Source organism: Hoplias malabaricus, chromosome 5, assembly GCF_029633855.1.
Source record: "Hoplias malabaricus isolate fHopMal1 chromosome 5, fHopMal1.hap1, whole genome shotgun sequence".
NCBI lineage: Eukaryota > Metazoa > Chordata > Actinopteri > Characiformes > Erythrinidae > Hoplias > Hoplias malabaricus.
In genome coordinates this window covers 1,501,030-1,520,682 of record NC_089804.1, presented here as the reverse complement: position 1 = coordinate 1,520,682, position 19,653 = coordinate 1,501,030, and the positions used below count along the sequence as shown (strand labels likewise).

Sequence of the window (19,653 nt, the reverse complement as noted above, 5' to 3'; positions counted from 1 at the left end):
TTACTACTAAACAGAGTGACACAGTTACACACACACACTCTGGTGGTTGTGCTGCTGAGTTTGGTAAAGGCTGCCCTCTGTTGGACAGAGGGTGTAAAGAGGGTGTGAGATTAGCCACAGAACTCTGAACAGGTGCTCTGTCCACAAAAAGGGGGTAACAAAGTATGCAGAGCCACACCAGTCTGTAAATGTAGAACTACAGAGTGCTCCTGTGTGGTCAGTGGAGCTGAGAGAATGTACAGTGAGGGTAGATATGAGGTAGGTGTTCCTAATCATACACACACACACACACACACACACATAGATCAGCCATAAGATTAAAACCACCTGCCTTTCATTATACAGATCCCCTTCGTACTCCCACTGCAGATCCTTTACGTCCTGTAAACTGCGAAGTGGCGCTGGCTCTGCTTTGTCTCTCCAGCACGTCCCACAGACGCTGAATCAGACTGAGATCTGTGGTGTCTGGAGGCTTGGTCAGCACCTTGACCTCGTGGTCATGTTCCCCAAAGCCTTCGTGCAGATGAACATTTCAGAAGAAGACAGAGAGAGAGGACGTTTCGAAAGGGCTTCGCTTATTGCACACACATTTCTTCAGGGTCTTGTGATTACACAGTTTCATCTCATGATGTGGAGGTGGACATTCCCGTTGTTGGGAAACACTGGGCAGTGTCCCGCAGCGAAGAGCGGCTAAAGAGCACCTTCCTCCACCGCAGAAAAGAAAAGCATACAGGTCACAACTCATAATCACACCTGAAGTGCTCAGAAACTCAGGAACCCAGCCCAGTTCAGAGGTGTGTGAGCGAGTGTGTGTTCTCTGTGAGGACGAGGATGGGATGGGGTCGAGGACGAGGATAAGGAAGTGTGTTTGTTTTCTCAGCAAATCTGCTGAGTTAAGACTCTCTGACTCAGGCAGGAGAGAGTGAGAGAGCGAGAGAGGAGGGAGAGAGAGTGAGAGAGCGAGAGAGGAGAGAGTGAGAGAGGAGGGAGAGAGAAAGAGTGAGAGAGGAGGGAGAGAGAAAGAGTGAGAGAGCGAGAGAGGAGGGAGAGAGAGAGAGAGTGAGAGAGAAAGAGTGAGAGAGCGAGAGAGGAGGGAGAGAGAGTGAGAGAGAAAGAGTGAGAGAGCAAGAAAGGAGGGAGAGATAGAGAGCGAGAGACAGTGCAGAGAGTGAGAGATAGCGTTTTTGTTTTAATTCAAAGCAGAGAGAAAGAGAGAGATAAAGACAGAATTAGAGAGATAAAGAGTGAGGACGGAGAGAGAGAAAAAAGTTAGTTGTATTCAAAGCAGAGAGAGAGAGAGGGGAACCACATTACTGAGACTTCCTGATTCAACCCTGACTCTCAGTGGCCTGTCTCTGTTTCCTGATTGTGAAGCATGAACAAATGTTTGTGTGTGAACAAATGAGTGTGTGTGGGGGGGACAGAAAATGTGTGTGTGTTTGAGTTTCTGAGGCAGACTTTGGAGTGGACGCTGTAAAAGAACATAAGTTCTTCACGCACTGGACACAGGTAAGAGACAGGAACTCGATTTGCCTTTCTTCTTTACTAATGGATCTGAACTCTGTGGAGAGGTCTGTAGTCTGTACAATGCTGGGGGGTCTGCAACTTTATTGAGGGGTCTGTAGTCTGTACTGAGGGGTCTGTAGTCTGTCCTGAGGGATATCTAGTCTGTACTGAGGGATATCTAGTCTGTACTGAGCGGTCTGTAGTCTGTACTGAGGGATATCTTGTCTGTACTGAGGGGTTTGTAGTCTGTACTGAGGGATATCTAGTCTGTACTGAGGGATATCTAGTCTGTACTGAGGGGTCTGTAGTCTGTACTGAGGGATATCTAGTCTGTACTGAGGGGTCTTTAGTCTGTACTGAGGGATATCTAGTCTGTATTGAGGGGTTTGTAGTCTGTACTGAGGGGTCTATAGTCTGTACTGAGGGGTCTGTAGTCTGTACTGAGGGGCCCATAGTCTGTACTGAGGGGTCTGTAGTCTGTACTGAGGGATATCTAGTCTGTACTGAGGGATATCTAGTCTGTACTGAGGGGTCTGTAGTCTGTACTGAGGGGCCCGTAGTCTGTACTGAGGGGTCTGTAGTCTGTACTGTGGGATATCTAGTTTGTACTGAGGGGCCAGTAGTCTGTACTGAGGGGTCTGTAGTCTGTACTGTGGGATATTTAGTCTGTACTGAGGGGTCTGTAGTCTGTACTGAGGGGTCTGTAATCTGTACTGAGGGGTATCTAGTCTGTACTGAGGGGTCTGTAGTCTGTACTGAGGGATATCTAGTCTGTACTAAGGGGTCTGTAGTTTGTACTGAGGGATATCTAGTCTGTACTGAGGGGTCTGTAGTCTGTACTGAGGGGTCCATAGTCTGTACCGAGGGATATCTAGTCTGTACTGAGGGGTCTGTAGTCTGTACTGAGGGATATCTAGTCTGTACTGAGGGATATCTAGTCTGTACTGAGGGGTCTGTAGTCTGTACTGAGGGGTCTATAGTCTGTACTGAGGGATATCTAGTCTGTACTGAGGGGTCTGTAGTCTGTACTGAGGGATATCTAGTCTGTAATGAGGGATATCTAGTCTGTACTGAGGGGTCTGTAGTCTGTACTGAGGGGTCTGTACTTTGGTATCTGTTTTATCTCAGCACGCTTGGAGGAGAACACTAGCCGCTAATTCTGTTTGTAGATAGCAGCATTATTCTGGCCATGGTCTGACCCACATCTCACACCCCCTTTTCCTGTTTGGCACTAACCGCATCGACTGATGGTGTCTGGCGCAGACCCAGGTGCCTCATCATTGCTGTTTAAATGGCTGGGTTTGTGGGGGCTGATTTACTGGAGGGCACTAAGGGAAGAGGTGGGGGTGGGGTGTGTGCAGCAAACAGTTCCAGAATCGAACCGACGACCTTTCAGTCCTAAGCCTTATCCTCTAACCATTAGGCCACACCCATCTTGTGAGAATACTCGATTCTTTAAGATCTACCACAGGCTGCAAGCGGCAAAAATAGAGCTGAAGCGTGTTTCCTTGTAAGTTTCATGTTGTTACGAGGGCCATCTTTGGTTCGTGTTCAGTCTGCCGGCACCGACAGTGGACCAGCAGCGCTGTGACTCTCCCAGAAGTGGCCCACACCTGCAGCCTGTCTGCACGGGCACTTTTCAATATCAGTGTTCTGCACATTTGCCGACAGATGGGGAATAAACAAAATGTCCTTTGCCTTTCAGGGCTTCTGTAGTTCACAGCTTTTACAAATCAGAGTCTTCGACCTAAATGCAGCTGCGCTCTTAATACCACAGTTAATACTTACATCACTCCTCTGCTTGTCCACTCCGCACCCCACCACCTGCTCCTCGCACCGCTGCTCCTGCAGGGGAACTCCACCACCTCTCTGAAATTCCCCACAAACAAACAAGCTCCAGTGTTGTGAAGTCAATTCGTGTGCGTGCCCCTTTTTTATGTTTTGAGCTGAACATTTCTGTGAGGATTTGATGGCATTCAGCTACTGCAGTGTTGAATGTGGTGTTAGAAGGAGCTGGATCACTTCAGAGAACACAGTTCCACCGTTCCCCACATCAGTTCTGTAGGGATTTATAGCCCTCTGTGTGGACTACAGTGACTACAGCCTCTAACTGGACACAAGCCGGAGAGGGGTTTGTGAGAAAGTGGCTAGATTTATTTATTTATGTGTGTGTGTGTGTGTGTGTGTTTCTGCTCTGCCCACAGGCTGTGTGTGTGTGTGTGTGAGAGAGAGAGAGAGAGAGAGAGATAAAGAGAGAGAGAAGTAGATGGCAGTTCTCGGTGGAGGTAGAGCTCAGAGATGAGTTCCGAGGCGATTCTAGAGGAGACTCTGATCAAGCGCTCGCAGCAGAAGAAGAGGACGTCTCCTCTGAACTACAAAGAGAGGGTGTTTGTCCTCAACAAGACACATCTCACCTACTACGAGGGACGCCCTGAGGTGAGGACACACCCTCAGAACTTTCTCTACACACTCACTGGGGCCAGGTCCGGTAGAGAGGAAACCAGGTGCACACCTCCACCTTTCACACACACACCTGCGCCGTGTGGAATATGATAAATGTGTGTGTGTGTGTGTGTGTGTGTTTGCAGAAGAAGTGTAAGAAGGGTTCAATCGACCTGCAGAGGGTGAAGTGTGTGGAGATAGTGAGGAATGGGGGCACAGTCATTCCCTGTCAGAACAAATACCCCTTCCAGGTAAAACACTTCAACACACAACTGGAAACGACATGAACGACACCAGCCCCCTGCGTTTATACAACACAGTGGATATTATATTACTCTCTCTCTCTCTCTCTCTCTCTCTCACTCTCTGTAACTGTCTCTCTCTCTCTCTCTCTCTCTCTCTCTCTCACTCTCTGTAACTGTCTCTCTCTCTCTCTCTCTCTCTCTCTGTAACTGTCTCTCTCTCTCTCTCTCTCTCTCTCTCTCTCTCACTCTCTGTAACTGTCTCTCTCTCTCTCTCTCTCTCTCTCTCTCTCACTCTCTGTAACTGTCTCTCTCTCTCTCTCTCTCTCTCTCTGTAACTGTCTCTCTCTCTCTCTCTCTCTCTCTCTCTCTCTCTCACTCTCTGTAACTGTCTCTCTCTCTCTCTCTCTCTCTCTCTCTCTCACTCTCTGTAACTGTCTCTCTCTCTCTCTCTCTCTCTCTCTGTAACTGTCTCTCTCTCTCTCTCTCTCTCTCTCTCTCTCTCTCACTCTCTGTAACTGTCTCTCTCTCTCTCTCTCTGTAACTGTCTCTCTCTCTGTAACTGTCTCTCTCTCTCTCTGTAACTGTCTCTCTCTCTCTCTCTCTCTCTCTCTCTCTCTCTGTAACTCTCTCTCTCTCTCTCTCTCTCTCTGTAACTGTCTCTCTCTCTCTCTCTCTCTCTCTCTCTCTCTCTCTCTCTCTCTCTGTAACTGTCTCTCTCTCTCTCTCTCTCTCTCTCTCTCTCTCTCTCTCTCTCTCTCTCTGTAACTGTCTCTCTCTCTCACCCAGGTGGTCTATGATTTGATGACTCTGTATATATTTGCTCCGAGCAACGAGAGCCGGAGTCTGTGGGTCCAGAGCATGAAGGAAGGTCTGTTATCACTCACACACACACACACACACACACACACACACACACACACACACACACAGACTCACACTCACACACAAACACACACTCTCATACACACACACACACATACTCTCATACACACACGCACACACACACACACACACTCACACACACACACACACTCACACACACACACACACACACACACACACACGATGCACAAGTGGTTGTGAGGTCATCACTGTTGGGTTAACACACATTTGTCACTTATTGTGGATGGGGAAGTGGGGAATTAGTAACTTCACATTTCAAGATTAAAACTGTTAATAAAAAGTTCTGACAAATCTAATCTAATCTGGTGCTAGGCTCTTATCGGAAATAGTTGCTGTGTTGATGCTTGACATGTTCTTTCTGGTGCTTGTTGGTTGCTATGGTATCCAAAGTTAATGTGTTGCTAGACCACGGGTTTTTCATGTGGTTGCTAACATGTTGATAAATATTACTTTGATGTCTGTGGTGGTTGCTAAGCTGTTGCTAGGTGATTGCATGGTGTCGAAAGAGCTTTCGAACCTGTTGCTAGGCAGTGGTGTATCCTAGCTGGCAGCTAAAGTTTTATCTTATTGGTTGCTGTGGAGTCCAAAGCAGTTGCTAACATCATACTCTAGCGAGAGTCTGATTTTTCCACATCATCGGAGCGTAAAACTCTTCTTCACTGTGTGTGTTTCTCTGTTCAGTTTATTTTTAATGTGCATTTTCATAATTCACAAAACTCAGTGCGTGGAAAAGCTCTTATTGTTTAAATTCTATCCACAGATTTCCCTGACAATGATTTCACAACTGCTTCTTTAAAAAAGGCAAAACTTCCATTTAACACCTTGATGTAGGGTGGGTTTCTCACTCTCTCTCTCTGTCTTTTTCTCTTTCTCTCTTTGTCTTTTTCTCTTTCTCTCTCATTGTCTTCTTCTCTTTCTCTCTCTCTCTGACTTTTTCTCTTTCTCTCTCTCTCTGTCTTTTTCTCTTTCTCTCTCTCTTTTTCTCTTTCTCTCTCTTTTTCTCTTTCTCTCTCACTCTGTCTTCTTCTCTTTCTCTCTCTTTTTCTCTTTCTCTCTCTCTCTGACTTTTTCTCTTTCTCTCTTTGTCTTTTTCTCTTTCTCTCTCTCTCTTTTTCTCTTTCTCTCTCACTCTGTCTTCTTCTCTTTCTCTCTCACTCTGTCTTTTTCTCTTTCTCTCTCTGTCTTTTTCTCTTTCTCTCTCTCTCTCTCTCTCTTTTTTCCTTCACTCTCTCTCTCTGTCTTTTTCTTTCTCTCTCTTTCTCTCCCTCTTTCTGTCTTTTTCTCTTTCTCTCTCTCTCTGTCTTTTTCTATTTCTCTCTCTGTGTCTTTTTCTCTTTCTCTCTCGCTTTGTCTTTTTCTCTTTCTCTCTCACTGTCTTTTTCTCTTTCTCTCTCTCTCTGTCTTTTTCTCTTTCTCTCTCACTGTCTTCTTCTCTTTCTCTCTCTGTCTTTTTCTCTTTCTCTCTCTCTCTCTCTTTCTCTCTCTCTCTGTCTTTTTCTTTCTCTCTTTCTCTCTCTCTCTGTCTTTTTCTATTTCTCTCTCTGTGTCTTTTTCTCTTTCTCTCTCGCTTTGTCTTTTTCTCTTTCTCTCTCACTGTCTTTTTCTCTTTCTCTCTCTCTCTGTCTTTTTCTCTTTCTCTCTCACTGTCTTCTTCTCTTTCTCTCTCTGTCTTTTTCTCTTTCTCTCTCTCTCTCTCTTTCTCTCTCTCTCTGTCTTTTTCTTTCTCTCTTTCTCTCCCTCTCTCTGTCTTTTTCTCTTTCTCTCTCTGTCTTTTTCTTTTTCTCTCTCTTTCTCTGTCTTTTTCTCTTTCTCTCTCTGTCTTTTTCTCTTTCTCTCTCTCTCTGTCTATTTCTCTTTCTCTCTCTCTCTGTCTTTCTCTCTCTCTCTGTCCTTTTCTCTTTCTATATTCCTTGGCCTTTCTTTTATTCCTTGTTCTGATTTTGAGTAAATTTTAGGTGCCCTCTCAGTGACAGGGGGCACTCTAGCTATTTTTCCAATATGAGAAAGAAAAAATCACAGCGTGAGACATGCAGCGCCACCTTCAGGTGAAAACCCTCTACAGCTACAGCAGGGTTCAGCACAGATATAAATAATAAGAAAAACTATCAGAGGTTTCTCAGAGTGGAGGCTCTGCTGCAGATGGTGATGGGGCCTTGCTGCTGCTGGAGGGGACCTCCCTCACGCTCGGCTCAGATGTGCTCATAGCAGGTTGAGGCGTGGGCTTTGGCTTTTTAAACTGCACAGTGACGAGCGTCGTGTCTATAACAGTACTGACCACTGGGGGGTGCAGCAGGGGCAGGAATGATCTACGGTAATCATGTTTATTGACCATTGTGGAGAAACTGGTGTACCTGAAGACTCCAGAGCGGCGTAATGTAGCTGCAGCAGGCGCAGCGTGGTTCGTGAGTGTAGCTTCTAACCCCGAGGATAAGAGCAGGAAGCGGAGGGAGGAGTGTCTGCAGGAACCCTGCGGTTTAGGTGCAATTTGTCTTTAGAAAGAAGTGCAGATAAATTAAGAAACTGAAAGAGGAAGAGCTGAAATGTGTGTCCAGAAACACACACACACACACACACACACACACAAACACACACACACTTCTCAGTACGATATGCTCATAAACTCTACACACACTACTGTGGAATTGAAGACAGTCCTACTCTTCTGAGGAGGCTTTACTGTAGTATCTGGAACACTGCTGTGAGAATGTTCAGTGACGGAGCTCCATCCCTCCAGAGAACACAGTTCCACTGCTCCACAGAACCGTGCTCGAAGACTGTCTGGAGTCCATTAGACACAGTGACCTCCGGCTCATGTGCAGCTGCTCGTGTCCCAAAGCAGGTCAACACTAGAACGACTGAGGGCCACAACATTTCACACAAGGATGCAAACGTAAATGTGTGAGTGACTGTGTGAGTGTATGTCGCCCTGCGGTGGAGGGGCGCCCCCTCCAGGGCATGTCCCCGCCTTGTGCCCGGTGGTTAAGCTGGATAAGAGGTCACAGCCCATGAATGAATGAGTGAATGAATGTCTACAGTAGAGTGCGTGATGCTAAAAAGAACAGACTTAGTAGAAGGTGGTGATTGCAGCCTCTGAATCTCTCTCAGTGGAATATGTATAAGTTTGTAAGAGGAACCAGTTCTGCGTGTGGCTCCGGAGAGCTGCTCCACCATGACCTTTGGCTGTAGAGAAAGTGACTGTTGCTGAAGCAATGCTCAGAATGCAGCTCGTGTTTCACATCCTGAAGCGAAGTGTGCTTGGGCCAAAAGCTGCGAGTATTTTCGTAAGGATTTTGGGCCTTTTCCACTTTCTATGAGCATTTTCAACATTGAAATATTTGATGGTGTTTTCCTGCAGTTTGAATTTGGGAGTTATTCTCATTACCTCTCATCATGAGGCAAATGTTTAATACTTTATTCCTTTCTCCCTTCACATCGTCGCTGTCTGATTACAAGTGTTCAGGAGCAAGAAAAGACTGTATTTCTCTGAGGGTAACTGTAAATGAATTATAATTAATTATAGAGGAATCATAGCCGCCAGTGTATAATTTCACGTGAGAAAACGTGAGATCAGTCGTTAACGTTAGCTCAGACACTCAGACAGCGCCGGGAGAACGGAGGGGGGTACGTGGTCTTGATGGAGGTCTAGCAGCCAATGGAGTTAGTTGTTAAGGAAACTGTGATTTTTCAGCTTTTCATTGGTCAGTTTGTTATTAGCCGCTGTGAACAGACAGTGGAGAGTGATGAGATATATATTTATATAGTTATCCCCTTGTCCTCAGGCAGCCCTTGCTGCTTGCCAGGCTGCTGTTGTAAATAAGAATATGTTCTTAATGTTTTGCCTGGTTACAGTAATGGTTTAAAAAATGAGCACATCTTGGTGGATGGAAACCCCACGTTTTTATTCCCTACTACTTCTCTTCACTCAGAAAGTCTCAGAGAGTTTTTACAAAAAAAGAAAGTTGGCTGAAAGAGCTCTAATGTGGGAAAGAGGGGCCAACTATTTCAGTCGTGTTAGTGTTAACTATTAAAAATTAACTTCTGGGTAATGATAAATTCCAATGTGTGTGTGTGTGTGTGTGTGTGTGTGTGTGTGGTAGAGATCAGAAACAACCCCCATGTCGTGGCGAAGTTCCACCCTCAGTTCTGGCAGGAGGGCGGCTGGCTGTGCTGTGGTCAGGCAGAGAAACTAGCCCCCGGCTGCGAAGAATACAACCTGTTTGGAGACAGTGAGAACACAAACACACACACACATACACAGACACACACACACACACACACACACACAGACACACACAGTTCATATAGAAGTGTAATTCTGCTCTTTCTCTCACAGTTACTCGTAAACCACTGCCCCCAATTCCTGGTGACGAGTCCAAGGTCAGTTCCTCAAACACACACACACACACACACACACACACACACACACACAGAGCTCTGTTCAACTGATGCTATGGTCTTCTCTAACCACAGTGTGTGTTCTAGGAGATTATTCACTGCAGTGGTTTGCTGGTGCCGTTTACAGAAGTGAAGAGTGTTGTTCTCACTGAGTGATGCAGGGCTGGTTCTATGACCCACATTTATTTTGTGTGAAATGCTAAGCTGTCTGATGTAGGACTTTTATTTTGACAGCTATGAACAAAATTGCCGATGCAGTCTCAGCATTTGATTGTGATGTGACGGGCTGTAGATTCTGAGCAGTAAACTGAGTTGGTTTAATTTTATAAAACTGGAGCACAAATGTTTACGAGTCACAAATGTGTGGTGGTGACTAACGCAGCATTAGGAGGCGTCACAGGACACCGTTTAAAAAGAAGCCATTAAAATCAAAGATTCTTGAGAACTATTGCTCTCAAAGAAATACGAACACCCCCATTTTGAGGTGGAGCGGTGTGTGTGAGTAAGAAGCGACTGTATCTTTTAAGGTGGAGCGGTGTGTGTGAGTAAGAAGTGAATGTATCTTTTAAGGTGGAGCGGTGTGTGTGAGTAAGAAGCGACTGTATCTTTTAATGTGGAGCGGTGTGTGTGAGTAAGAAGCGACTGTATCTTTTAAGGTGGAGCGGTGTGTGTGAGTAAGAAGCGACTGTATCTTTTAAGGTGGAGCGGTGTGTGTGAGTAAGAAGCGACTGTATCTTTTAAGGTGGAGCGGTGTGTGAGTAAGAAGCGACGGTATCTTTTAAGGCGGAGCGGTGTGTGTGAGTAAGAAGCGACTGTATCTTTTAATGTGGAGCGGTGTGTGTAAGAAGCGACTGTATCTTTTAAGGTGGAGCGGTGTGTGTGAGTAAGAAGCGACTGTATCTTTTAATGTGGAGCGGTGAGTGTAAGAAGCGACTGTATCTTTTAAGGTGGAGCGGTGTGTGTGAGTAAGAAGCGACTGTATCTTTTAATGTGGAGTGGTGTTAGTTTTGTAGCACTTTCGCTCTGTGTTTACTTTCATGCAGTTAGCGCTCTCCTGAATTTAGAGTCAGTTCCACCTTAAGTAATGTAACTGTAACAGCAGAAATAAGTCAGTGTGACCCCCCTATGGAGCAGGAATAGAGCAACATCCTCATCTCGGTTGGTGCTTTTCAGCGTTTGGAGTCTCTCCGTTGTCTAATAACCTCCAGATGGCGCTTCTCTGCTGTGAATGACATTTCAGTTGCTAAATCTCATGTAAATACAATGCACCCATTCCATTCATTTGGGTGAAAAGTTCCTGTTTAAGTCTTGGGTCTCTGCTTGGCCCCGCCCCCTTCTCCCTTGTCTGTTTAAGGAGGAGTGGTTCCTGGGAGTGACCTCTAGTGGTGTGTCTCACTAAGTGAGTCCAGTCTGACCATTCTATGCAGTGTGTAATGGTCTCTCTGACCTCTCCAGGTTCGCCGCCCACCTCCTCCACCGCCCCCCACAGAGGTATCCCCTCAGGACCCTAAAGCTCTGGAGGAAGTGGTCATCGCTCTGTATGACTTTGAGGGGGCGGAGGTTCAGGACCTGACTCTGCGCCGCGGAGAGGAGTACGTCATCTTAGAGAAGTGCGACGTCAACTGGCATAAAGCACGTGACAAATATGGGTACGTGTGTGTGTGTGTGTGCATGTGCTACACAGCATCTACACAGCTAAAAATATTTCATTACAATACACACCCCATGAAGGACTGATGCCCCCTCCAGGGTGTGTTTCTGCCTCTTACCACGTGATTCAGGGTACCACCGTGACCCTGGACTGGAAGTGTGGTTGTGGACAGTGAATAAATGAATGACTGAATACACACCCCATCCACCCCCCTTCCACTATCACTCACTGTCCACTTTATCAGAAACACCCCCCTCTACTGACACTCACTGGCCACTTTATCAGAAACACCCCCCCTCTACTGACACTCACTGGCCACTTTATCAGAAACACCCCCCTCTACTGACACTCACTGGCCACTTTATCAGAAACACCCCCCCTCTACTGACACTCACTGGCCACTTTATCAGAAACACCCCCCTTCTACTGACACTCACTGGCCACTTTATCAGAAACACCCCCCCCTCTACTGACACTCACTGGCCACTTTATCAGAAACACCCCCCCTTCTACTGACACTCACTGGCCACTTTATCAGAAACACCCCCCCTCTACTGACACTCACTGGCCACTTTATCAGAAACACCCCCCCCTCTACTGACACTCACTGGCCACTTTATCAGAAACACCCCCCTCTACTGACACTCACTGGCCACTTTATCAGAAACACCCCCCTTCTACTGACACTCACTGGCCACTTTATCAGAAACACCCCCCTCTACTGACACTCACTGGCCACTTTATCAGAAACACCCCCCTCTACTGACACTCACTGGCCACTTTATCAGAAACACCCCCCTTCTACTGACACTCACTGGCCACTTTATCAGAAACACCCCCCCTCTACTGACACTCACTGGCCACTTTATCAGAAACACCCCCCTCTACTGACACTCACTGGCCACTTTATCAGAAACACCCCCCCTCTACTGACACTCACTGGCCACTTTTATTAGAAACACCCCCTTCAACTGACACTCACTGGCCACTTTATCAGAAACACCCCCCTTCTACTGACACTCACTGGCCACTTTATCAGAAACACCCCCCCTCTACTGACACTCACTGTCCACTTTATCAGAAACACCCCCCCCTCTACTGACACTCACTGGCCACTTTATCAGAAACACCTCCCCTCTACTGACACTCACTGGCCACTTTATCAGAAACACCCCCCCTCTACTGACACTCACTGGCCACTTTATCAGAAACACCCCCCCTCTACTGACACTCACTGGCCACTTTATCAGAAACACCCCCCCTCTACTGACACTCACTGGCCACTTTATCAGAAACACCCCCCTTCTACTGACACTCACTGGCCACTTTATCAGAAACACCCCTTTATGCTGACACTCACTGTCCACTTTATCAGAAACACCCCCCTCTACTGACACACACTGGCCACTTTATCAGAAACACCTAGTGGTTACACAAGGTGGAGACAAAATGGATGAATTTTCAATAAATTGTGTGTGTGTGTGTGTGTGTGTGTGTGTTTCCAGGAAGGAAGGCTACATCCCCAGTAACTATGTGACCCCAAAGCAGCCGGACAACCTGGAACAGTTTGTGTAAGTCCATAATTAAGGTGGATAGAGTAAGAAGACCACAGAGTGTGACTAAACATATATCCCTCTGTGTGTGTGTGTGTGTGTGTGTTTTTCAGGTGGTACTGCAAAAACGTCAATCGAAACAAAGCAGAGGAACAGCTAAGAAATGAGGTCTGTGAATATGTTTGTAGGTATGGGTGCATGCCTGTGTGTGTGTGTGTGTGTGTGTGTGTGTGTGTGTGTGTGTGTGATATTGCTGCTGGCTGCAACACTCACTTGAACAAAGTGATTATAGCTTCTGATAGAGAAATGTCCAGACACTCAAGAGTATCTAGAGGTACTGAAACCAGACACACACACACACACACACACACACACACACACACACACACACACACAAATCACCAGTAACTCAACCTTCCCACATTCAAACAAACATACCACAGACTTAGATAGCCTCCAAAACTATTTCCGTTCTCATTGTGGGCACTTACCTTTGTGTGTGTGTGTGTTTCTGTGTGTTTGTGTGTGTGTGTGTGTGTGTGTGTGTGTGTTTGCAACAAGCCATATATGTGGCTTTAGGTTCCTAAGTTCAGAAATGATTTCTTAGCAAAAGTGTACATCTGAGGACACTTACGTTGTGAACTGCAGTGAAGCCCGTTTCTAAAGAGGCTGTGTGCCCTCTACGCTCCGCCCCCTGTTCTTTTAATGTCTTTGAATCTGTTACCTTCCTCTGGCCTGGGCCATGCCCATATAAGTACGTCCAGGTCTGTGCTGTATGTCTTTATGGGGAAATGAATGGAATGGCTGGAATTGTGTGAAACACAGGTGCACAGATGATCATTATTTCTGATTATTTTAGAACGTGTCTGGGATTCTGATTTTGGCAAAGTTTTTTTTTTACTGAAGAAAGAGAGAAGGTCCCTGTGGTGAACCATGTGCCTGGAGTCAGTTCTTATAATCTGCAAAGTTTAAAGAATGATTAATGATGGTGATCATGTAATTATTGAATATTTACAGCTAAATGCAAATATACATCTGCACTGTACAAACAAAATAAGAAGGAAAATACCTTCTTAACTTTCAGAGGAAGTCAATGTTAAGAGTTTATTCAGTAATTTTAGAGGGTTTCTATTGGTTATTCGTCATGAAGTTTACCCACAGTGTGAGAGACAGCTGCTGTGTTTAAACACACACACACACACACACACAGAAATGCAGGTTTTTAAATGGACAGCGAGGATATGTTGCAGCTGTGTGTGTGTGTGTGTGTGTGTGTGTGTGTAGTGTGTGTGTGTATTATACTGTACCGTTGATGTGTGTGATGCAGATGTGTTCAATATGTTCACTCCTGGACGTGCTAAAGTGTTTATAGCTGTGAGTGTGAAAAGGACTGTAAAGGACTAGCACCCCCTCCAGGGTGTGTTCCGATCTTGCACCCAGTGATTCTGGGTAGGCTCCAGACCCACCGCCGCCCTGAACTGGATAAGGGCTACAGACAATGAATGAATAATGATAACATGTTAACTGATCGCTGCCTTAGGAAAGACTTGTGTTTGTTGAATGCACCAATGCCCCCTACTGCTCCTGTTGATCGTGTGTGTGTGTGTGTGTGTGTGTGTGTGTGTGTGTGTGTGTGTGTGTGTGTGTGTGTGTATATGAAGGGTAAAGAGGGAGGATTCCTGGTACGTGATTCCAGCAGTCAAGGAGCCTACACTGTTTCTGTCTACACAAAATCGTTGGGGTAAGTCCTGTCCAACAGGAAACTAACATAACACTGAGACATTAAACCTGTTCGTCTGCGTTAAAGCTGTTTCTCTGTGTTAAGGCTGTTCCATGTTGTTCTCTGATGTGTTTCAGGGATGGAGCAATCCGACATTATCACATTAAAGAGACCTCATCTTCTCCAGCACAGTTTTATCTTGCAGAGAAACATCAATTCAGCAATATACCTGACCTCATAGAGTACCACAAACATAATGCTGCAGGTAACACACTCTCTCTCTCTCTCTCTCTCTCTCTCTCTCTCACACACACACACACACACACCAAGAAATACTAATAAATGAACTACATTTCTGTAGTTTGTACCCATGAACCATCTGCTGTGGCGAACTGAAGCACCACAGACTTCCTCCAGGTGCAACAGGCCATCCTCTGTGTCAAAGGTTAAAAGAGTGTCAAACAAGAGCTATGTGAATATAAACAAGCCCAGCGCTAGCCATTTTTACTGAGCTGTACTGTGTCTACATCACAATAAAAGGCCCAGCTATAGCTGTTTACTCCTACATACAGTTACAGCGCTGAAATACTGACACACACCAGCTACAGCTGTTCAGTCCTACATTCAGTTAGGACACCAAAATACTGATACACCAGCTACAGCCGTTCACTCCTACATACAGTTACAGCACGAAAATACTGACACACCAGCTACAGTCGTTCACTCCTACACACTGTTACAGCGCACTGAAATACTGAAAACAGTCCCCGAATGACTGACAGTCATAATTTTTGTAGTGTGGTTCTTCTGTCTGGAACTGAACACACCAGCGAAAGCCACAAGTGTCACCCCTAATATATATAAATCTCTGGTCCATAAGGGACTGATTTGGTGTGTGCCAATGCCAAGTATTTCCCCTGCGCCTACAGAATAAGAGACATTGTTATTTCTTGTTACTTATTGTGGATTAATTGTATTGACCTGTTTGTTTTGTGAGCAAGGATGGTGGTTTGGGCTACTGCACTGTCTTTGCCCTTCATCCATGTAGCAGTGACTCCCCCTGCTGTTTGGAGTGTGATGTTATGTACTTGGTGGTGTTTTCCTTATGTGTTTCTGATAAGAGATATGAATTGTGTGTGTGTGTGTGTAGGTCTGGTGTCAAGGCTGCGATATCCAGTGAACAAACAAAACACAGCAGCTCCCACGACAGCAGGATTCAGCTACGGTCAGATTTATAAAATCTGAAAAAAGTCTGAACACTGTAGTGGTGTTATAAAGATGATGATGATGATTATTCTGTGTGTGTGTGTGTGTGTAGATAAGTGGGAGATTAACCCCTCAGAGCTGACATTTATGAAGGAGTTGGGCAGTGGTCAGTTCGGAGTGGTCAGACTCGGGAAGTGGAGGGCGCAACATAAGGTCGCCATTAAAGCCATCAGAGAGGGAGCCATGTCTGAGGAGGACTTTATAGAGGAGGCCAAGGTGATGATGTAAGTAACACACACACACACACACACTTCTCAGACACAGCAGAGTAGGTACTTTTAATTAAGAGCATAGTGTTAGCTTTTAACATGTAGCATTATTGATATGAAACACATTAATGAGCTGTTATTTTAGAGCAGTGTCATATTGTAGCATGTAGCATTATTGATGTAGATTATAGTACACAGTTCAGACCTGGAAACTGTTTTTAGAGGCACAAGGACCATTTTCAAATTTCCATGGGACATGACCTGAAGCTGTGAAGGCGGTTTCATGACTGAGTGAGTGACTCCTAATGTTGAAAGGCACATGCGCAAGTAGGAACTGTTAGTTCAGCTGTATTTCACAGAGAGACCTTAAGGTGGCACTTCTACACCGTCTGTTGTTAGTTCAGACATATTTTGTGAACTAAATTTGGAACCATTTGACATGTTTCCACCAACATTAACTGGTTTATGAATAAGAAATATTAATTCCCAGCTGGAACCAAAGAACAGTAGGTTCTTCAGCACGAATCGTGGCTGAATCATAGGACATAGGACATAAGACAGGGACCACTCTGTTTGGGTGTGTTTCTGGGGCTGTGTTTAGTGTGACACCATGCATGTGGCCAGAGCCGCAGCTCAGCATTGGTTCGTTCACAAGGTCAGCAGGACGCCTCTGAAATCGGCAACATTTACACAGTATTATTATAGAGGAGCACTGCTGAATTTGTCTCATTTCACTTGAGCATGTGTCTTTGTGGTGGGGAGACATTTTGTGGCATCAGTGTCTTTTTAAAATTCCATAAAGATGCACAATCTCCTTAAACTTCACGTTTATGTTACACTGAAAAAATAAGTAAATGTAATTGTGAAAATCAACAAATTTTCCTTGGTGGTCTGTGTACTTTGGTGGTAGATTGTCAGGTATTTATCTTTAAATAAAATGAAGAAGAAAAACACTAATGATGGTGTTGTATTCTATGAACAAAACTGTGCTCCTTTTGTCATTCCTACCATAATTACCTGCCCTCCATATGTTCTGTAAAACACACTCACAGAATAAAAACCACATGGAAACAAAGACATTGATATGAAGCACCAAAGCTTCTCCGGACCTTCCAATGACAAGGGGATGTATTATGTGCATTTCCTCTATGACAAAGGCTGTATGGCTAATGGCGGTCTGTCTAAACTAGTCTTGCCTAGTTTCTCTTTGCTCTTGTTTTTTTAATGTTGGGTTTTTATTTGCAGCACTGACTCAGGTGACACTTTGCATACATGGCCCTGTGGGAGAGAAGGAGGGCAGGACTGTGGTCAAACTCAAGCACTGACCACAAGCTCTTAATAGAACACAGCACCACACAGCTGCACTGATGTGGTTCGAGATGAACCTCATTTCATTTACTGGTTTAGTCAGAAAGCTTTGTGACTGTGTGTTTGAATTACAGTAATATAACTTAACCCAGGCTGGAGCAGTTGTGTAGGAGTCTGTGTATGTGACTCTCTGTGTGTGTTCCAGGAGTCTGACCCACCCCAGACTGGTGCAGCTGTATGGAGTGTGTACACAGCAGAAGCCCATTTACCTGGTGACAGAGTTTATGGAGCTGGGCTGCCTCCTGAACTACATCCGTCAGCGGCGAGGATCCTTCAACATTCAGAACCTGCTCAGTATCTGCCATGATGTGAGCCAGGGCATGAGTTACCTGGAGGAGAACCACTTCATCCACAGAGACCTGGTCAGAGTTTAGAAGATTGTAAGATCCATCTAAACAGATATTACTGAGACGTTTTTCTTGAGATCTTACTTTAATGTGTGGTTAATGTTTACAGGCTGCAAGGAACTGTCTTGTCAATGACTCACATGTGGTTAAAGTGTCTGATTTTGGCATGGCGAGGTAAAGTCACCTCTACATTTACACCTGTCTACAGGTATATCTGACCCAAAAAACACAATTAACATTACACATCTGCACACTCACAGGTACATCTGACCACAGATTTCACTTTTTCACAGGCAAATCTGGTCCTACATATTACACCTGTCTACAGGTACAACTGACCCTAAACATTCAACCTGTCTATAGGTAAATCTGACCCTAAATATTACACCTGTCTACAGGTAAATCTGACCTTAAATATTACACCTGTTTACAGGTACAGCTGACCCTAAATATTACACCTGTTTACAGGTACAGCTGACCCTAATCATTACACCTGTCCACAGGTAAATCTGACCCTAATTATTACACCTGTCTTCAAGTACAGCTGACCCTAATCATTACACCTGTTTACAGGTAATTTGAACAAAAATAAAAACAATTGTCCACAGGTATCTTACCCAAAAATTACTTCACCTGTACATGGGTTATTGACCCAAATGTAGTCACACCTGTCCACATGGCCAGTTGTATGTGTTTTATGCATATGCTCTTTTTCTTATTGTGTTGTAAAGGTATGTTATGGATGACCAGTACACCAGCTCCTCAGGAGCCAAATTCCCAGTGAAGTGGTCTCCTCCCGAGGTCTTCAACTTCTGTAAATACAGCAGCAAGTCAGACATTTGGTCATTTGGTAAGAGGACACATTGCTCCTTCATTAGAGGACTGTTTGGATTGTCTCTGTATCTGAACAAGATGAACAGTGTTCATTTGTAACCATCACTGCATCATACTCTACACTTCCTGTGAACCTTCACAGCTTCTTAACACAATGCCACTAGAGAGCTCAAGGAGGAGGAGAACACTCCCTGTGCAGACATGTTATTCCCAGTAACTGATGTTTGCTTGTGCTTGGATGATAGGATGGGCCCTCTTCTTACCCACAGAGAGCAAGGCCAGGTGTATGGTAATGGAATCTGATTGATATATTGCTGGGGCCTCCTCATGAGAGGAACAACACTTAGAAAAATCCATCATTAGAGAACTGTCAGAAAGATTGCACTGAGGTCAAAACTCCCATTCTGTTATTCACTTTTCCTTCTGGTTTGTGTGTGTGTGTTTGTGTATGTTTCTAAGGTGTGTTAATGTGGGAGGTGTTCACAGAAGGTAAGATGCCCTTCGAGAAGAACCTCAACCATGAAGTCGTCACCATGGTGATGCAGGGTCATCGCCTGTATCGGCCCAAAATGGCTGCTGCCCACATCTACGATGTCATGAAGATGTGTTGGCAGGAGGTGAGGGGTTAATTTAATCAGCTTCAGTTAATCATAATAACTCATTACACAGTGGACATTTGTAATGTTTTACTCTTTCTTTTCCGCCTACTCAGAGACCAGAAGAGAGGCCGTCATTTGCGCAGATCACGCAGATGATTGCAGACGAGCTCGAGGCAGATGGAGTCAGCTCCTGAACTCTGATTGGACTGTTAAACTCACTGTGGGAAAACCTAACTCAACACAACCCCTCATGACCAGGACAGCGGACAGAGCCAATCACACACTAGTCTGCAGTCAAAGATATACTCAGGGACGAAAGCTAGAGTGGAACATTCCCACCAGGTGTGGACTGGTGGGTTTAAAGGTGTTCAGATATACACAGTGCAGAATCTGTGGACACTACTAGACATTACACTCCTCACAGACTCCTCCCACACCTACTGCTTACTGAGACACCTCTGGGAACCATGTTTCTGTGAACGTGGACCATACTGAAGTGAATAAAGTACAGACTGATCAAATTCGTCTGCGTCTCTCAGAGTATTTCTTCCAGTTTCATAGCATTTTATTGATTCTATCAGAATCAATCATATCTGTTTCTACAGCAGCTCGCCA

General features: G+C 45.2%; 1 protein-coding gene across 2 annotated transcripts; it reads left to right on the top strand.

Moving 5' to 3' along the window:
- The first annotated feature begins 1,099 nt into the window (after window positions 1-1,099).
- Window positions 1,100-19,557, top strand: tec (tec protein tyrosine kinase). Of its 2 annotated transcripts, none has more exons than XM_066671506.1 (18): window positions 1,100-1,509; window positions 3,711-3,942; window positions 4,098-4,199; window positions 4,980-5,061; window positions 9,194-9,322; window positions 9,430-9,473; window positions 10,947-11,140; window positions 12,648-12,713; window positions 12,809-12,863; window positions 14,357-14,436; window positions 14,553-14,680; window positions 15,566-15,640; window positions 15,734-15,905; window positions 17,404-17,620; window positions 17,715-17,779; window positions 18,337-18,455; window positions 18,899-19,056; window positions 19,152-19,557. In XM_066671506.1, the coding sequence occupies exons 2-18, from the start codon at window positions 3,805-3,807 to the stop codon at window positions 19,230-19,232; spliced, it is 1,905 nt and encodes a 634-aa protein (XP_066527603.1). In that variant the 5' UTR covers window positions 1,100-1,509; window positions 3,711-3,804; the 3' UTR covers window positions 19,233-19,557. The 2 variants fall into 2 exon arrangements, with proteins under 2 accessions (XP_066527603.1, XP_066527602.1); XM_066671505.1 differs by having other exon boundaries at window positions 1,102-1,509; window positions 4,095-4,199; window positions 19,152-19,556.
- The last annotated feature ends 96 nt before the right edge of the window (window positions 19,558-19,653 follow it).

What these genes read in the sequence shown, in the direction of transcription:
- tec (XM_066671505.1), top strand. Translation starts at nt 3,805, where the DNA reads ATGAGTTCCGAGGCGATTCTAGAGGAGACTCTGATCAAGCGCTCGCAG. An exon ending in GAGGAGGCCAAGGTGATGAT is followed by an intron (nt 15,906 to 17,403) that starts GTAAGTAACACA and finishes TGTGTGTTCCAG; the next exon opens with GAGTCTGACCCACCCCAGAC. An exon ending in ACTTCATCCACAGAGACCTG is followed by an intron (nt 17,621 to 17,714) that starts GTCAGAGTTTAG and finishes TAATGTTTACAG; the next exon opens with GCTGCAAGGAACTGTCTTGT.